This window comes from Borostomias antarcticus (genome assembly GCF_949987555.1).
Source record: "Borostomias antarcticus genome assembly, chromosome: 20".
NCBI classification, from domain to species: Eukaryota; Metazoa; Chordata; class Actinopteri; order Stomiiformes; family Stomiidae; genus Borostomias; species Borostomias antarcticus.
The window spans coordinates 6,316,253-6,334,546 of record NC_140253.1 but is presented as its reverse complement, the minus strand read 5'-3'; the positions used below and the strand labels follow the sequence as shown (position 1 = coordinate 6,334,546).

General features: G+C 49.7%; 2 protein-coding genes across 2 annotated transcripts in view; both read left to right on the top strand.

Moving 5' to 3' along the window:
- Positions 1 to 4,511, top strand: part of sorbs2a (sorbin and SH3 domain containing 2a) — a gene marked incomplete at its 3' end in the record, with an annotated part of 52,743 nt that extends 48,232 nt beyond the window's left edge. The window contains exons 22-24 of the mRNA XM_084454497.1: positions 2,730 to 2,767; positions 3,051 to 3,157; positions 4,450 to 4,511. Coding sequence (XP_084310623.1) covers positions 2,730 to 2,767; positions 3,051 to 3,157; positions 4,450 to 4,511 — 207 coding nt within the window. The remainder of the gene's footprint in view (positions 1 to 2,729; positions 2,768 to 3,050; positions 3,158 to 4,449) is intronic.
- A 4,606-nt stretch (positions 4,512 to 9,117) lies between these two features.
- Positions 9,118 to 17,862, top strand: LOC311322203 (PDZ and LIM domain protein 3-like). Its single transcript, XM_084454252.1, has 7 exons — positions 9,118 to 9,216; positions 13,767 to 13,918; positions 14,589 to 14,673; positions 14,953 to 15,140; positions 16,495 to 16,625; positions 16,796 to 16,907; positions 17,469 to 17,862. The coding sequence occupies exons 1-7, from the start codon at positions 9,124 to 9,126 to the stop codon at positions 17,656 to 17,658; spliced, it is 951 nt and encodes a 316-aa protein (XP_084310378.1). The 5' UTR covers positions 9,118 to 9,123; the 3' UTR covers positions 17,659 to 17,862.
- Positions 17,863 to 18,294: the final 432 nt, after the last annotated feature.

The window sequence follows — 18,294 nt, the reverse complement described above, 5'->3', positions numbered from 1 at the left end:
CCCTGCGCCTGTCCCAGATGTCTGAGCCACTACACATCCCCTCCTGCCCCCCTCCCTCACCCCTCCCTACATCCGACCCCTCCTCTCCTCCTCCCTCACCCCTCCCTCCCTCTCACTTCTCCCCTCCTCCACCTTCTACCCCACCCCTCCCTCCCTCTCACTCCTCTCCTGCTCCTCCCCCTACCTCCCCCCTCCCTATCTCTCACCCCTCCTCTCCTCCTCCTCCCCCTACCTCCCACTCCACCTCTGCTCCTCCCCCTACCTCCCCCCTCCCTATCTCTCCCCCCTCCTCTCCTCCTCCTCCCCCTACCTCCCACTCCACCTCTGCTCCTCCCCCTAACTCTCACTCCTCCTCTCCTCCTCCCCCTACCTCCCCCCTCCCTATCTCTCACCCCTCCTCTCCTCCTCCTCCCCCTACCTCCCACTCCACCTCTTCTCCTCCCCCTAACTCTCACTCCTCCTCTCCTCCTCCCCCTACCTCCCCCCTCCCTATCTCTCACCCCTACTCTCCTCCTCCGTCTACCTCACCCCTCCCTCCTTCTCACTCTTCTCCTCCTCCTCCCCCTACCTCCCACTCCACCTCCCCTCCTCCCCCTACCTCCCCCCTCCCTATCTCTCCCCCCTCCTCTCCTCCTCCTCCCCCTACCTCCCACTCCACCTCTCCTGCTCCCACTAACTCTCACTCCTCCTCTCCTCCTCCTCTTCCCTCATCCCTCCCTACCTCTCACCGCTCCTCTCCTCCACCATCTACCTCACCCCTGCTTACCTCCCACCCATCCTCTCCTCCTACCTCACCCCTCCCTGTCGCTCACCCCTCCTCTCCTCCCCCAGTATCTCCTCCTCCCTCCCCTCCTCCAGCCTCCCCCCTCCCGGGCTCACAGCAGGCTCTTCCCCCTCCCCTTCCCTCCTCTCCTCCCCCGTCCTCCTCTCCTCCCTCTCCCCCGCTCCCATCCTCCTCTCCTCCACCATCCTCCTCTCCTCCACCATCCTCCTCTCCTCCCTACCCCCCTCCCCCTGTACCTCCCCCACAGCCCAGGTCCCCTAAGATCAAGGTAATGTAGCTGTGCTGCGAGTGAAGATGATGATGATGATGATGATGGTGGCTGACAGAGTGATCAATAACAGCCCTCTAACCCTGCGGCCTGTGCACTCACGTGGTGTGTGGCGTGCTGCCCTCGGACCCGTGCGGCAGGTGTGTGTGTGTCCGTCCATGCGTGCGCGCGGGCTACTGTAGCATTCCCTGTGCAAGAGAGCGTGTGTGTGTGCGCGCGCACACGTGTGTGTTTAGGAACGATAACAGTCACGCTGTGTGGACATAATCCCAGCTCATACGTCAACCCCCCGATTCCATTCTGTGTGTGTGTGTGTGTGTGTGTGTGTGTGTGTGTGTTAACTGAGGCTCATATTTTAGAGAGCGAAACCACATAAATGGCAGTGTGTGTTTGTGTTGCCTTAATGTCTGGAGAGAGATTGACCTGACTCCTCACAGCATGGGGCCCCATGTGTCTGGAGAGAGAGACTGACCACAGCATGGGGCCCCATGTGTCTGGAGAGAGAGACTGACATGACTCCTCACAGCATGGGGCCCCATGTGTCTGGAGAGAGAGACTGACCTGACTCCTCACAGCATGGGGCCCCATGTGTCTGGAGAGAGACTGACCTGACTCCTCACAGCATGGGGCCCCATGTGTCTGGAGAGAGAGACTGACCTGACTCCACACAGAATGGGGCCCGCACGTCGTCTTTGACCCACGGCTGTGTTGTTGCTTCTGGTTCTTTCAGCCGGCCTATAGGCCCGGCCTCGCGGTCGAGGGCAAGCCCCCACGCAGCCCCGTCACGACCAGGAGGCCCTGCTTGTCGCCCGTTAGAGGTCGAAGGGTAGGGGCCGGGCGTGCCTTCCTTATCACACCCGTCGGCGTGACTAGCAGCGGTGCAGGATGGGAAATGGAGTGCCTTTCTAATATCCCCCATGTTTGGTTGCCCCGGAGTTACAGTGCATGATACAAGTAGCTCATTGGTATCGAGGTGTTTTTTCTTTTAGTCCTCATAGTAGCGGGTTCCCTTTTGCTAAGGAATGGGTTTGCGACTTGGTTTATTGATTGATTGCCTATCGTTTTGTGTGTGCGCCTGTCCTCTTTCTAAAGGTCGCTGTCATGAAACCAAACGAGAAAGGATAAATGTCTGAGCGACACCCTAATCAGCCCCTAGGCTTTGACCAATCATGCCCCCGAGTCAAACATTCATGCATGTACTGTACTTATCTTTATATGTGCTCTCTCTCTCCCTCTCTCTCTCTGTCTCTTTATCTATCTATTTCTCCATTCCTCTCTCTCTACCCCTCTCTCTCCCCCTTTTTCTCTTACTCTCACTCTCTCTTTCCCTCTCTATTCCTCCATTCCTGTCTCTCTCTCCCTCTCTTTCTCTCTCTCTTTCTCAATTCCTCTCTCTCTTTCTCCCTCTCTTTCTCAATTCCTCTCTCTCTTTCTCCCTCTCTTTCTCACTTCCTCTCTCTTTCTCCCTCTCTCTTTCTCCCTTCCTCTCTCTCCCTCACTCTCTGTCTTTCTCTCTCTATTTCTCTATTCCTCTGCCTCTCTCTCTGTCTTTCTCCCTCTCTCTCCCTCTCTCTCTCCCTCTCCCTCCCTCTCCCTCTGCCTCTCTCTCCCTCCCTCTCTCTCTCCCTCCCTCTCTCTCTCTCCCTCTCTCTCTCTCTCTCTCTCTGTCTCTCCCAGCGGTTTGTGCAGGACGCGCTTCCAGGCGGGGGAGAACCGTAAGTAATCAGTCAGCAGAAGCAGAGCACACCTCACTCTCACTGTCACAGCCATCACTGTTAACCTGTCTTCAACGCCACACACAGTAGTGCTCAACCCGTCGGCTAGTCAGACAACCTCAGTCTATCTCACCCCCAACGGCTCGGCCCTGTGGGCTCTAGGATTTTAACTCGGCCATCCGGCAAATGTGAAACGTCCCATAAACGTACCGTGTATACGGAGCGCATTCCTAACGGTCGACCTCGCTGCCTAACGCGTCGTGTCGTGTCCGTGCCGCCGCAGGTTCCAGGCGCTGTACAACTACCTGCCGCGCAACGAGGACGAGCTGGAGCTGAAGGAGGGCGACGTCGTGGACGTGATGGAGAAGTGCGACGACGGCTGGTTTGTCGGTAAGAGCAGAAGGAGGCGGAGGAGGAGGAGGAGGAGGAGGGATGTCCCCGCCGTTGTGCGTTCTCCAGTCCCCCGGCGCCGCTCGGACGTCCGGTCGACGTTATTTCGAGTCGAGCTGTCACCCCCCCTCCCCGTCCGATCACGTCAGCTCTGGTGTTTTCACAGAAGCAACGACAGATTAAGCATATATGTTTAAGCGTTAAAGCAAGATCAAAATAGACAAGAATAGGCCGCAGGAGATATGGTGTAATAGGGCGTCTGTTGCTCAGGAGGTAGAGCGGGTCGTCCATTAATCATAGGGTCGGTGGTTCGAATCCCGGCTCCTCCTGTCCACATGTCAAAGTGTCCTTGGGCAAAGACACTGAACCCCCAATTGCTCCCAATGAGCAGGTTAGCACCTTGCATGACAGCTGCTGCCATTGTAAAGCGTTTTGGATAAAAGCGCTATATACTGTAAGTGCAGTCCATTTCCCATTGACCACAACACTCGCACTTTGACACAATTACCATTAGGTGGAGCTAATGCTCCTTTTATAATTGTTATTCACTGGTGTCCTCGCCGAACTCTCCCCGCTCTGCCTGGGAAATGCCTGCTTTAGTCCTCTTATCCCACACAGCTGGACATCAGACTCTGCCATCAGCTAAAGATCAACTGCACTCAGAATGCCTTTGACCGTCGACCTCAAGTTACTTGTAATTCCTTCCATCTCCAATCCAGCTATCTCTGCCGCGCGTTGAAACGTCGCCAAATAGTTGGACTGGATCTTAATTTCCTGGCTTGGATGGTGAGGAGATAGGGTTGTGCCTGGTGATGATAGTAGACCAGAGAACGAAACAGCTGGTGAAACCTAAACTTTGAATGGCCCTCCAAGTCCCGTCTTCTAGCTGAGTGAGCTCATCGGCCATTTTAGAATACTGTTAGCTGTCTGTTGTGAAGAACATACTAGGACTAAACACCGTCCCATAGCCAAAACCTAGAGGACAACTAATCAGACAGTGATGATTGTGGTTGATGAATCTTTGAAATGACTTCTTTGATCAAAAGCATTGTATCTGTTATGTCCACAATGTCTCATTCTCACTTAATCACACGAGTGCCGCTGTTACTTGGCAGTCATACTATCAATATTTGTCCAATGATGGACCTATTAATGGCTTTCTCTCTCTCTCTCTCTCTCTCTCTCTCTCTCTCTCTCTCTCTCTCTCTCTCTCTCTGTCTCTCTGTCTCTCTCTCTCTCTCTCTCTCTCTATGTCTCTCTCTCTTTGTCCTTCCCCCCGTCTGTCGGTGAAGGAACCTCTCGACGGAGCAAGCTGTTTGGCACCTTCCCAGGAAACTATGTGAAGCAGCTATAATGAAGAGGATTCCGGACCCCCCGCCCCTCGCCCACCTCCCCCATCACCCCCCCCCCCCTCCATCTACTCCACCAGACCCCCTACCCTCTGTCCAGCAAAACATCCCCCCCCTCTCCCTCGGGAACCCAGTGGGGACAGATCAAAACCCCTCCCTCGTCCACATGGGCGGTCCACAGGTTTCACACAGAAGGATTTCTAGCTCTAACTAGCCATCTTTACAGGAAACGTATGCCACGAACAGTTTTGTTTTTGTATCATTGAGCACTGAAGCTGTCTATTCCAGTCAGTTACCTTTAAGCTTAGGTACGGGGGGGGGGGCGGATACAGATACAAGATGGCTGCCGAGTAGTGGCTGCGAAGTGGACAGTGCACCCAGGAACATTGTTGACCCTCTGCCGTTGTTTCGTCTTCTTTATTTAAAGTTTCATCAGTCGGTTCATAATTCATTAATTCTGGTTTCCTCTGTTTGGTGATAACTACACGTTTGTTCTGAAGCCACCGTGTGTCCAAATCAGGATCGCTCTGACGCCGTCTTGGCAGAGTCATAGGCTTGGACGTGGTCCCAATCCCCCAATTATTCTGTCAAAACCCGAGCCTACGAAGTGTTTTACTCTGGAGGAGTGGGGTATTCTACAGTGTTTGTGCAGTCAAAATACCACATTGTGAGCACATTGCGATACAGTGTTCTCCACAGGTGCTAGCGTCAGTCAGCACCTCCAACAAATGTACCTTGGCGCAGAACGGCGTTGTCATGAACATCCAGCCATTCCCAAGTGAGAAGACTGTTTGTTACCCAAAGTGTTGATGGATATAGTTATCATGGTGATACCCTATGTTACATACACGACACGTTTCAATGTCAAATGTGTTGATACCCGTCTGCAGCGCTATGCCTTTCTGACATGGGAAATGACAGGGGATAACATTGACGTGTTGTTTTATTTCAAGCATCGTTTTTCATCTATTGGTTTGTGTGAGAAATTGCATTTGAACTATAGATGAAATGTTTTAAAATTTCAAGTTGGGAAGGTTTTGGATTTTGTTTTTACCCAGGTATTTATCTTCTTTTTTTTTTTTCTTGTTCTTTTTTCAGTTTTTTTTTCTTCTAAAAAACCCGTCGCTCACAAGCCGTTTCTGAGTAGACTGAAGACTAGGTTGTTGTTGATAGGATTTTCGTGGGATTTGATAATAATGTTGAAACGTATGCAAAATGGCTGCCCAATTTTGTATGTAAAGATATATTTATGATGGGGGAAACGTATTGAGTATTATGAAGACAGCTTTTTTTGAAGTCTCCGTCTATGGAGTCATGCAAGTTCTATAGACGGATGAACACCATCTCTGACTGCTCTGTAGCGTAGGCTTACTATCTTCTCTTCAAAGTGCCCTAAAGTGAAGTATACTTTGAGCTCATTGCAGCAACATAACCCCACCCTTTTGAAAATAGTATTATTCTATTCTTGCAAGGGTTTCTTTTTGAGATTTGATGTTGAATTATGACAAACCGTAGGCTACTGTATAGCTAATGTACTTTTAATTGGGTTGCCTGTGTCCAAATGCCAGGTTTGTAATTTGAATTAATTTAAGACAGATGTGAGGTAAATAATGTGTAGCATTTATATGAATCCTGTATGAATACATGCTTGGAGTTTTACTGGCAAGAATGATGGTGCCCTTTCACTTGGCAGAATGAATGAGTAGAGTGTCACGGCTATATATAGGCCTAATAATGTATAGTAGTAATAATAATGTTTGGAGGCATACAGCTAATGTTGACCTGTTTTCTTGTGTTCAACAAAATATGATTTACAATGTTCTTTTTGCCTTTTTCGTGTTGAAATGAGTATGTATTCACATAGGAAGGACACTGACAGCAGAACAATCGTTAAAGCACCTTAATATGTAATTACTTTATTTTTTTGTTTGCCTCTTTCGTTGGTTTTTGTTCTCGTTTCCTCTCCTCCACTCACCCCCCCTTTTAATTCACTCCTCACGTGGTGTGAGAGCACAGTGTGTGTCTGTGGTGTTTTTGTATGCCTTTTGTATGAAAGTTGTAAAATGGCCGACATCCACTGCTTTATAAAGTCTTCTGTTTTCTCACCCACCATCTGTTTGGCTTGCCTTTCTTTCTGTCCTCGCAGATTTCACTATTTTCCTCATCAGTGGTGAGTGAACGTGCTCAGAGAGAGAGAGAGAGAGAGAAAGAGATGTACTGTACATTATCCAGGCTTTTGATGTTGGAGTTCACAAACTAAAGTCTTCACCACCCTCAGGAGTTGACTGAGCTGTGTCAGTGCTGGGTGTAACAGTAGCCTGCTCACTCTCTCCTACCATCCATCCCTTTCTTCCATCAAAACATCTGTAAACAGGCCTACTTGTATACACCATCCCTGACTGCAAAAAATTACATTTATGCAAAATGTCAAATATTTTGTAGTGTTACTAGGAAATGTTTTTTCTGGGGACAGTCATGAAGCAAAGTGTCGGAACCGCGATCGTATATAAATTCTACCATTTTAACAAACATTTTCTAGTGCGTCTTTGCTACCACTTTGGGGACGTGGAGCTGTGGACCGAAGATTCTGGACTTCTTATGGGTCCGCTGGCTCTCACCGTGTTTGTACTGACCTTCCTCCGGGGCCTCCAAGCACAGATCTTCTGCAGTGTGTCCCGTGTCGTGAACTCAAGTGGGTTCAATGCACTCGCGAGTTCTTTCTAAAATGTTTCTCTTCACTTTTGTTTGGGGGATTTTATGGGACTGTATTCCTAATAAAATCTGTCTGATAAATGATATATTTTCTCTTCTCTCGTTGTGGATAAACAACAGATGTGGATAGTTGACGACACGTGTAATGAAGCAATAAGGCATTCATGTCCATGGTGCACCACATAGCAGTGTTGATCTGATAGTGATACTGAGTGTGATTAAAGTGTGTGTACCCAAGGGGAAGTTCAACATGGTCGTTCCTGAGCAGTGACTGCTCCCTGTCAGAGAGAAACTCTTCTGGGTGGGTGGCAGAGGTGACTTCTTGTGAAAGGGAGTGTGTGTGTGTGTGCCTCTGTCCCTCCACTTGTTTGTTTGTGTGTGTGCGTGTGTGGGTGTTTGTGAGAGAGAGAGAGGGGGGCGCACCATCCTCTGCTTCCTCTATTATTATAGGAGTCGTCCCAAACCATCGACCATGGCAACCGTGCAAATAAACCATGAGGTCTTGCTCGCTCGTACTGTGCCTACTTCCTGAGAAGTCTGTCGTTTTAGGAGACTGCCACTAAATGACTTCAACAGTTAAATTATGTCTCCATTAAAATAGTTTATTTTAACTGGCACAGATCTCATGGAGACAAATTACGTCCGAGAGAGAGCAAGGAGCCTGTCAAAATGCTGATGAATTAGTATGTCTTGCTCACTGTGTGTTTATACTGTAGTACATGCATCTCTAACACATGCATGTCACTTTGTTTGGGGATTTTACCATGAGAAATTACACATGCGGTGATGGAGAGATGCAGACAGTAAAGAAAACTACTGTACTGTAGCTTTCATGTATTGGAAGAGAGAGAGAGAGATAGAGAGGGGGGGGGTGAGGGAAGAAAAATAACACTCACTAATTGGAACTTATTTCTGTTATAAACAGAGAGAGAGCGAGAGAGAGAGACTGGAAAGAAAACTACCTTTCACTAATTGGAAGAGAGAGAGGGGGGGGGGTCATGGAATGAAAACATAGCTGATGTTTTTTCTGTTATGAACAGAGGAAGGGAGAGAGGAACAGAGGGTGAAAAGTCCAGTGCCATAGCAGAATGGAAGCCTGCACTGGTTCAAGTCCAGATCACACAAACAGAGAGAGGGAGGGGGGGTGGAGAGAGAGAGAGAAAGAGAGAGAGAATAGTGAAGGGAAGAAGAAAATGAGGGATGAAGGCAGCTGTGTGAGAAACGGACAGAAGGAGAGAGAAAGACAGAGAGAGAGAGGGGAGGGGGCAGAGAGAGGGGAGGAGAGAGAGGAGAGAGAGAGTAAGAGAGCCCAGCTCCGAGCTCTGGGTCCGGTCCAGATCAATAGGAGGTGGAATGTGCCTGGGAGACCTCCAGGGCCTCCGGCTCGGAGCCGCTGCCTCCAGGACCAAATAAGGGCAGGAGCAGCGAGGACCCGTCCGCCGGCGGAGCACCGGAGCGGAGGCCGGATGAACACCGTCTCTGCCCCGGCGACGAGGTCAGATGAGCGGGAGAGGCTCGGCAGAGAGGCCGGCCTCCCTCCACAGCCGCCTCCGGAGGGTGTTACTAACAGAGTGAGATGACGGGAAGCTACATGTGGTTGAGTGCACTGCGGAGTTACACAGATGTTGGGGCTCGGAGAGGCAGAGGACGAGGATAGAGCCGCCGCTCCAGGGAGACGATGGAGAGAGAGAGAGCAGAGGAGAGTGAGATCAGACACAGCCGAGAGAGAGAGAGAGAGAGTTCTAGGCTGTCCAATGACTTCCCTCAAGGGGCGGAGTCCCCGTGCCCCCACCGCCCCCCTCTGTGGTTAAAAGGGTCCATGGCAGAGCTGCCCCATCGCTCTGTTACCGTGGACTCCGGTGTGTGTTGAACACACACACAGGAGGGGACAGAAGAGAAAGGGACATGCCACTGAACGTAGTCCTCAACGGTCCGGCTCCCTGGGGGTTCCGACTGACCGGAGGCAAGGACTTCAGCCAGCCCCTGACCATCTCCAGGGTGAGTGGTGTGTGTGTGTGTGTCTGTGTGTGTGTGTGTGTGTGTGTGTGTGTGTGTGTGTGTGTGTGTGTGTGTGTGTGTGTGTGTGTGTGTGTGTGTGCGTGTGTGTGTGCGTGTGTGTGTGCCAGTTAAGTCAAATGCTTGGTGTATGTGTGAGAGTGCTTGCACGACAGTAGGACAGCTTTATGTCAGCACACAGATATTAAACTCATCTGTTCAACCGTTGTCATACAGTATGTGCTCAACGCGAAGGGGATTACATTGAACTAATTTCTCTGGGCTCTCTCTCTCTCAGATTGTCTGTCATTCTCTCTCGCTCTCTCTCTCTCTTTCTCTTTCAGTCTGTCACATCTCCCTCCCTGTCTCTCTCTTTCTGTCTGTCTCTCTCTCTGTCTCTCCCGCCCTCCCTCCCTCCCTCTCTGAGTGTGTCTCTCTCTCTCTCTCTCCCTCTCTCTCTCCCTCTCTCTCTCTCTCCCTCTCTCTCTCGCCCTCCCTCCCTCCCTCTCTCTCTGTGAGTGTCTCTCTCTCTCCCTCCCTCCCTCCCTCCCTCCCTCCCTCCCTCCCTTCCTCCCTCCCTCCCTCTCTGTGAGTGTGTGTCTCTCTCCCTCCCTCCCTCTCTGTGAGTGAGTGTCTCTCTCTCTCCCTCTCTGTGAGTGAGTGTCTCTCTCTCTCTCTCCCTCTCTGTGAGTGAGTGTCTATCTCCCTCCCTCTCTGTGAGTGAGTGTCTCTCTCCCTCCCTCCCTCCCTCCCTCCCTCCCTCCCTCCCTCTCTGTGTGAGTCTGTTAACTAGCTGTGCTGGTTATGGACCAGCAGAGGAGAGCAGCTATTTCCCTCCATGGCGTCTGTTATATCCCGGGGCTGACTGTAATGCTAGTATTAACGTGAGAGGTCATGGGCTAGGATTGTACTGTACGTGTGTGTGTGTGTGAGTGTGTGTGTGTGTGTGTGTGTGTGTGTGTGTGTGTGTGTGTGTGTGTGTGTGTGTGTGTGTGTGTGTGGTGTGCTATGATAGGGGTGGGGATCGTTGGCTCACACCTGTGTTTCAATAAATGTCTGAAGCTCGGAAGCTTATCTCATGCACTGTGACACACACACACACAGACACACACACACACACACACACACACACACACAGCAGGATTAACTCTCAGGCTACTGGTAACAGGGTTTGTATTGAATCACAGCAGACTAACACCCAACACTTAAGTTTCAGTCTGTCACTCACACAGAAATAGCACTTTGCATCATACATTATACCACACACACTCGCATAGACCCATATGCCCTTGGGCGCACACACACACACACACACACACACACACACACACACACACACACACACACACACACTTATGGTAATAATGTAACAGCTGAACCAACACACACTGATAAAGATGGATTTGGAGTTGATGAGTGTATTGTCTAGAAGTGGGAATTTAGGGAATGACCTTTATTTAGGCTAGCTCAACTTCATTGCATTCTCCTGCAGTTACATTGCAGTGGTGTGTGTGTGTGTGTGTGTGTTAACAATTTGTTTATGTTATGTGTGTGTGTGCGTGTGTGTGTGTCTATATTTGGGGCCGGCACCAGGAAGGGAGGCTAAAGGTATTAGCGGCTAGCTGCGTGAGTCACCGTGCCTGAGGGACCTCCACACACCTGTCGTGTGAACAGACACTCTGAATACAGCACTGAGAGAAGAATGACATGGGAGAGACACACACACACATATATATATACAATTTGTCATCTAACCCGATTATATTAATTGTATTACTCTTGGTTCAGGACCCCATTCTTCATCCTGTCTGTGTTCATAATACTGTATAATATTTCATCTGTGCACCACTATGGCAATGATGTTAACTTTAACATTCAAGCCAACACTGAATTTAAATTGATTGGAGAGAGAGAGGGAGAGAAAGAGGGAGTGAAAGAGGTAGAATTAAAGGGGGTGTGACAGAAAGAGAGTAGATTAGAAGGGCGTACTATGGTCCTTGGGTCAATTCCCTATTCAAATACCCTTAAACCCCCTATCCCTTCATAATCTCCCCACTAGAAAAACTTTCATCCCCTTTTTCTCCCAAGATCCGCTCACAACCAGATCTTTGACGGAGGAGGCTTTCCCGACTACTTCGCACGGTCTTATTAGGCTCTTGCTAAAGCGCCTCGGGTTTAAGGAGATTTACCCGCCGGCACATTCCACTAATGTCTTTAACACCGTTGAGGCGCTGCCCCCTCCCAGCCTGGACTGGTGGTGTCTTTCGCTGCCATGTTTGGTCAGGAACCCCCCCCCCCCCACCCCGTGCCTTTCGGCTGGGACTGTAAACAGTGGTGATTGAGGCCTGTGGTTTATTAAGGCCAGGACGTTGTCCAGCCGTGCTAGCAATAGGAGGACAGCAGCAGACAGGTACGGCGCCAAAGGCCGCTCGGTTTCCCTCGCAAATGACTATAGCAGACAAGCTGCATTTGAGGCCCTGTATGAAAGCCACAACATGTTTTCTTTGTCCTCTCTTTACTTCCCCAACCCCCCCCCTTGCACACACACGCACACACACACACACACCCTTTCTCGCATCCCTCCCTTTTTTTTTGTAACCATGTTGGTCAGTACTTGCTTGGCGGTTGTCCTGGTGTAAAAGTCTCCTTTTAGGGTAAGAATGAGGAGAGGAAGATGCTCTTTCTGAATATGAGATTTTCAAACAGGCTCTGAAGCAAAGGCCTAAAAATCGAGATGGGTCCATGCGTAGGAAAGGACAACAGAGTGGTAAAAAGGAGAGGTTCTCCAAGAAACCTCACAGCCGGTAAGTCACAGCCTCTTTTCATGACGGGACGCTCTCTCTGCCCCCTGATCTCTGTCTCTCTCTCCCTACTGAGTTATTTATAATCAAATGACCTCACCCAAACATCAGTGCAACTTTCCCTGAGGGCCGCGATGCCTTTTTAAAGTTCAACTTCTCTCTCTGCTGTAACGCAATAGCTATGTCTCTCTTCTCCTAGTGTGGGGTCCCGTCTGAAGTTTGTCCAAGAACATTGTAGAAACATTTTACGTTGTTGGAAGTGTCATGGAAGTGGAAAAAACAGGGAATGCATCGGTCTGTCAGCCAGTAGCTATGAACTTTAATAATTCATTAAAGGTGCAGTACGCGGTTTGGCTCAGAAGCACTTTTTGTTATACTTTTTGCAATTCTCATTACATCCCGACAGCAATCAATAAATAAAGTCCTCTGACACTAAAATGAAATAAATCCATAATCTGTTGAAGTCACAGGACTGTAATAAGTCCGTCCAATCATTTTGAGTTGCCAACGTGAACTTGAATGATTGGATGGCTTACCTGCCTGTCAACCTACCTTCCTGCCTAGAGAGGGTCATTTGTTTTCCCCCAGTTTGGAGGAGTGGCTTTGGAGGGAGGCAGTTGTGTCGGTTGCATTTTTCAAAATCTACCTAAGCTAAGTCTAGCAGGAAATCACACACCGTGTACTGTACCTTTAAACATGAATAAGATGTGACCCCCCCATCCTTTACTGCAACGGTATCCAGCATCCATATTCCCTCTGCAGCGTGTCATCGGCTGAAAGTAGTGTGTGTTTACTTGGTCGGCACGGAGAGAGAGGACGCACAGTTTACATCCAGGCATACCTGGGAGGGCAGTGGGCATCGCTCTGAGGTCGTGGACCCGCTGTCAAGCCAAAGATTGGAGAGCACGGTTTTACCTAGAAGCAATTTGAGTCTTCACACTTCACTTCACTTCCCACTGTCTTAATTCTGAAGCACTGAGGCGTCAAGTTGTTCCAGCTAGTCGGGTTCACACGAAAACGGTGAGACCAAAAGAGGCCATACAGTAGACTTGAAAAATGAAGGTTGTTATACTTGAACTGAAGCTCTAACTACAGGATGTTTCGCAGACAAGTCTGAGGAGGTCGGAGGTCATTGACATACATATGGTACAGAATGGAGCAGGAGATGAGGCGGCCTTGATTGAGAGCAGGCCAACAGACCGAAGCAGGCCTCATCGTGTGTGTGTGTGTGTGTGTGTGTGTGGGGGGGGGTGTGTGGGGGTGTGTGTGTGTGTGTGTGTGTGTGTGTGTGTGTGTGTGTGTGTGTGAAACAGCGAGAGAGACAGACAGAGAGAGAAAGAGAGATGAACACCTCGAGAGACCGAGGGAGACAAAAGGAATGAGCCTGGATGGAGAGTGTCTGAGAGAACGGCCTAGAGAGACAGCATGGCCATGTGATGAGGTCAGGGCTGTCCCCTGTGTGTGTGTGACTGGATTACACACACACACACACACACACACACACACACACACACACTGTCTGGGCTATAAATAGGTCATTTACAACAACAGACACCAGGCCCTTACTGGATCTTTCTCTTTATATCTGGTGTATTCTCTGGTGTGTTTCCCCTTCTCACTCTTCCTCTACTCTCTCTCTTTCTCTCTTTCTCTCATTCTTTCTCCTTCCTCTCCTATTATCACCTCCCCTGTACCACTAACTCCCCCCCCCCCCATTCTCCTCCCTCCCTCCCCCCCAACTCCTCTGACCAGATCACTCCGGGCAGCAAGGCGTCCATGGCCAACCTGTGTCCCGGGGACGTCATCCTGGCCATCGAGGGCGCAGCGGCGGCGGACATGATGCACAGCGTGGCCCAGAACATGATCAAGGACGCCACCGACCAGCTCAGCCTCACCGTGGAGAGGTCAGCGCAGGCGCGGGGGGAGGGGGGAGGAGCACACACGTGCGCATGCCCTTCACACACACACACACACACACACACACAGACATACCCGCTTGTACCAAAGACCCTCACATAAATAGCATAAATAAACAGCTGGCGTTAGACACATGAAGCGCACCCAGTTAGTCTGCGTCTATGAGTTCATCATATTGCTCTCAGACAGTACTAGGTATATCTTCATCTGCGTGTTCCTGTGGGAGGATTTTATAGAGAGAACGTTGACCGCAGAGCTTCTGCGTGGTCATTCCCCAGGTGCTGTTAATCTCCTGACTGCAGAAGCTTCCAGAACAGATTTAAGATGAACTGTTACATTCCTTAACCTTGATTCATAACCCTGCTTAAAAAAGACCTGGGGAGAAGCAGAATACACACGCACACATGCATACTGTAGATAGGCAAAAATGCAGACACATATGCACACACACACACACACACACATACACAAACACACATACAGTGACCCCGAGAGCAGCTCTATGATGTTGGTTTTTGAGTTACGACCATACGGAGCTCAGCAGGACCAGATGCCATGTAAAACATAACATTTGATCTGCAGTCGTCATCATTTCTCCATCTGTGGTCACGGGTAACTGACCGCGACCGCTTGACCATGACTCGTGTCTGTTCCCAGGCCAGAAACCAGGCTATGGTCGCCACAAGTCATGGAAGATGGGAAAGCCAGCCCTTTCAAGGTCAACCTGGAAGCGGAGCAGCAGGTGTGTGTGTGTACTGTATGTGTGTGTGTGTGTGTGTGTGTGTGTGTGTGTGTGTGTGTGTGTGTGTGTGTGTGTGTGTGTGTGTGTGTGTGTTGCAATCTTGTATACTGGTGTGGTACATATTTGCCACTGATAGCTATACCTATACTGATATATAATGTGCATACGTGAATACGCCGAACAGGGAGTAAGTAACTGTTTACAGACTTCCCTTTTCACTCTCTCTCTCTCTCTCTCTCTCTCTTTCTGTCTCTCTCTCTTTCTCTTTCTCCGTTTCAGGAGTACAAACCCATCGGCGCCGCCCACAACCGGAAAGCCCAGCCGTTTGTGGCGGCGGCAAACATCGACGACAAGCGCCAGGTGGTCAGCACAGCGTACAACACTCCCATAGGCCTCTACTCCACGGGCAACATCCAGGACGCCATGCAGGGCCAGATGAGGGGTCTGGTCCACGACAAGCCCGAGGGGTCAGACAGGTTTTTTTTAACATTACAATAACACACACAGGCAGGAACACACACACACACACACCTGTCTCTGCCCGTCTCATTTCTAGGAGGATGTTTCGAAGGGGGTAACATCTCTGGCACAGTGTGTGTGTGTGTGTGTGTGTGTGTGTGTGTGTGTGTGTGTGTGTGTGTGTGTGTGTGCGTGCATGTGTGTTTCTGCGTGTGTGTGTGCGTGTGTGTTCCTGACTGCATATGTGTGTAAGGTATTACAAACTACCTGACCATTCATGTGGAACGCTACATAAAATAATTGTTCTTGGAGGAGATTGGCAGACAATATCGACGCAATCCACTATTCCTCTTCTGCAAGTGTCATCCCGCATCTCGTGTCCCTGGCATTTCTCGTTCCCAGGAAGTCATGTGGATCTCATTAGGTTACCAGATATATTGGTATATATCTGGGCCGCCTGGGCCCGGCATGCAGGAATGGTCTTTTCCATGGCTTAACCGGGAGCTGCTTCTGAGGGCCACGTGAATAAATCAGCCCCAAGTGTAAAAACACCACTTCCGTTCGATCTAGCGGCACGGAACGAACAGCGGCAAAAGAAGAGCGCTTCGGCAGCGCTCTCGAAAACCCAACTTCACTTGCGTGCGCAGGGGCGGAGACTTCTCTGACCTCAATACGCCGGCATGTGCACACGGGACCGGCGAAAGGCTGGGCCTAAAACCGTGGCGAATGTCGGTCAAAGGCCAGCTTTGTGAGATCAGAGAGATTGTGAAGATTATCTAAAACTATACCGGGTCTCGTCAGTGGAACTTGTCCGCTCAGCACACTCGTCTTTCCTCTGCCCTGTCTCTTATCTCCTCTCTTTCTCTTCTCTTTCTCTTCTCTTCTCGTCCGGCCGTCCCTCCCGTGTTTTCCCTCCATCCTCTCTGGATATTCACTCTTCTCTCTCCATGTCCTTTTATGGGCGTCTGCTCCTATGTTGTATCTGGGTAATCTCTGGCTGGCTGCTCTGACGATAACCACCACCCCCAGGGCACAGTACTGTTAAGAGTGCCCCAGCTGGCATGCACCATTTCCCCCCCATAGCCTGCGAGATACAGCTGACCCTCCCTGGGGCTGGGTACGGCGTGGTGTTTGGTCCCCGGAGGGCTCGGCCTGTTCAATCAAGATAGAGGGGAGAGTGTTGTGAATGCGGGTGCCTGCCGTAGACTGACAGGGATTTGTAGGAAGCTGTCCAGGTGTGCGTGCGTGCGTGAGGTGTGTGAGTACGTTAAAACCACTCTACATGAATGTTCACCTGCTGAGTCTGTGTGTGTGTGTGTGTGTGTGTGTGTGTGTGTGTGTGTGTGTGTGTGTCTCCCACAGTAGTCGGACCCTGACCTCCATCGAGGAGTCGGACGTGTACCGCATGCTGCAGAAGGACCAGGAGGAGGAGCCTCAGGAGCCTCGTCAGTCCGGCTCCTTCAAGGCCCTGCAGGACTTTGTCGAGAGCGACGGTGAGTCATAGTCATTTACAGTCATAGTCGTCATCGCCTTTACCTTCGCCGCCATCGCCGTCCGCCCTCACGACGGACTTTAGACGATCGCACTGTTTCAGCACGCACCTGTGCGGCTGCACTGTACTGTATGAGCCAACGTTTTTGACATGCGCCCTATGCCCTGGCAGGCACCCGTCCAATCGTCACAAGGACAGTGAGGGCCCCCACCACCAAGCCAACTATGCCCTCTGGGAACCTACAGAAACTGCCTATCTGTGACAAGTGTGGGAACGGCATTGTGTGAGTGCACAAACACAACTGATGACATTGAGATTAATTGAGGTATTTATTTATCTGAAATGTGCGCTACGTTTATTAAATTGATGTGTCCTCCCTCATGAATCTTCTTCAACTGGCAGGCTAGTCATGAACAAATTCTTACTTGCTATGACAGCCTTACTAAAATGTCCTTGAATGGTCCCTGGACAAGGCATGTCCATTTATTTTATATAAACTCTTGCACACTTTAGGGATGTTTGCACAATCTAGCCATGCTAAGAAACTACTGTTATAGACTTGTTTTCTACTCTTGTATATTTACATTTCTGTAGATTTTGTTTTATAGTAATTTTTTTGTTTGGATTGTGTTATTTTGGTCTGGATTGTGTTATTTTGTTGTCTCTCCATGTTGTAACAGTGCAAAGTCCCCCTGGGGATCAATAAAGTACTACTACTGACAAGTGTCAAGTTGTAATCTGGCAACCAAGCTCCTTCAAAAAAAGAAAAAAGGCAACACAACTCACTGAAATCTGGCAACCCTGCTCACGTCCTCCTGTTACCTCTCTGTATCTTACTCTGCAGGGGGACAGTAGTGAAGGCCAGGGACAAATTCCGTCACCCCGGCTGTTTCGTGTGCTCTGACTGTGACGTCAACCTCAAACAGAAGGGGTTCTTCTTCGTGGAGGGGCAGATGTACTGCGAGACCCACGCCCGCGCTCGGACGAGACCCCCCGAGGGACACGACCTCATCACCGCCTTCCCCTCAGCTTAGAACCTTCGATATACTGTTCTCTTGAAACCTGCTGTGCTCACTCACACACACACTCATACGAATTGTTTCTTTGGCGCTACCTGTTTGTATTGGTTTGTGTTTGTTCTTTGTGTTTTCTGTTGTTTGAATGCTGTGTTTTGCACAAAATCCTAGGAGTGCATCTTGTGAATACACTCGAGTCTCTACTCTCCTTTAAATAAAAAGGTTTTGGCCCACAATGTGCTAATGGACACTGTTGTCTTTCATATTCTTGTCTATGGAGTGGTACAGGATTAAGGTCGATAGACCCTTTTCCCAGCATCCATTTTGATATGTCATTGCAGGGTAAACACAGGTGTAATTAATAACATTAATTATGGTTGTGTTTCATTTAGGTGGCCCAGGGCCCTGATATTGTGCATGCTGGCTCACTGGAATGGCTGTGACACTAAAAAGAATTCATTTATCAATGACACCTGTGTTTACCCTGCTATGACATGCATACATGGCTGCAGGGAAAAGGGTCTATTAAGCAAAACATTTTATTCTGCTCTCAGAAAATCCACTATTTCTTGTTTACAGTCTGGACCAACATACCCAGGAAATGAATCAGTAAATCCCAATTCAGTCTTTGGATTGTGATATGATGGTAGGGTA

What these genes read in the sequence shown, in the direction of transcription:
- LOC311322203 (XM_084454252.1), top strand. Translation starts at nt 9,124, where the DNA reads ATGCCACTGAACGTAGTCCTCAACGGTCCGGCTCCCTGGGGGTTCCGA. An exon ending in CTCAGCCTCACCGTGGAGAG is followed by an intron (nt 13,919 to 14,588) that starts GTCAGCGCAGGC and finishes GTCTGTTCCCAG; the next exon opens with GCCAGAAACCAGGCTATGGT. An exon ending in GTCCACGACAAGCCCGAGGG is followed by an intron (nt 15,141 to 16,494) that starts GTCAGACAGGTT and finishes TGTCTCCCACAG; the next exon opens with TAGTCGGACCCTGACCTCCA.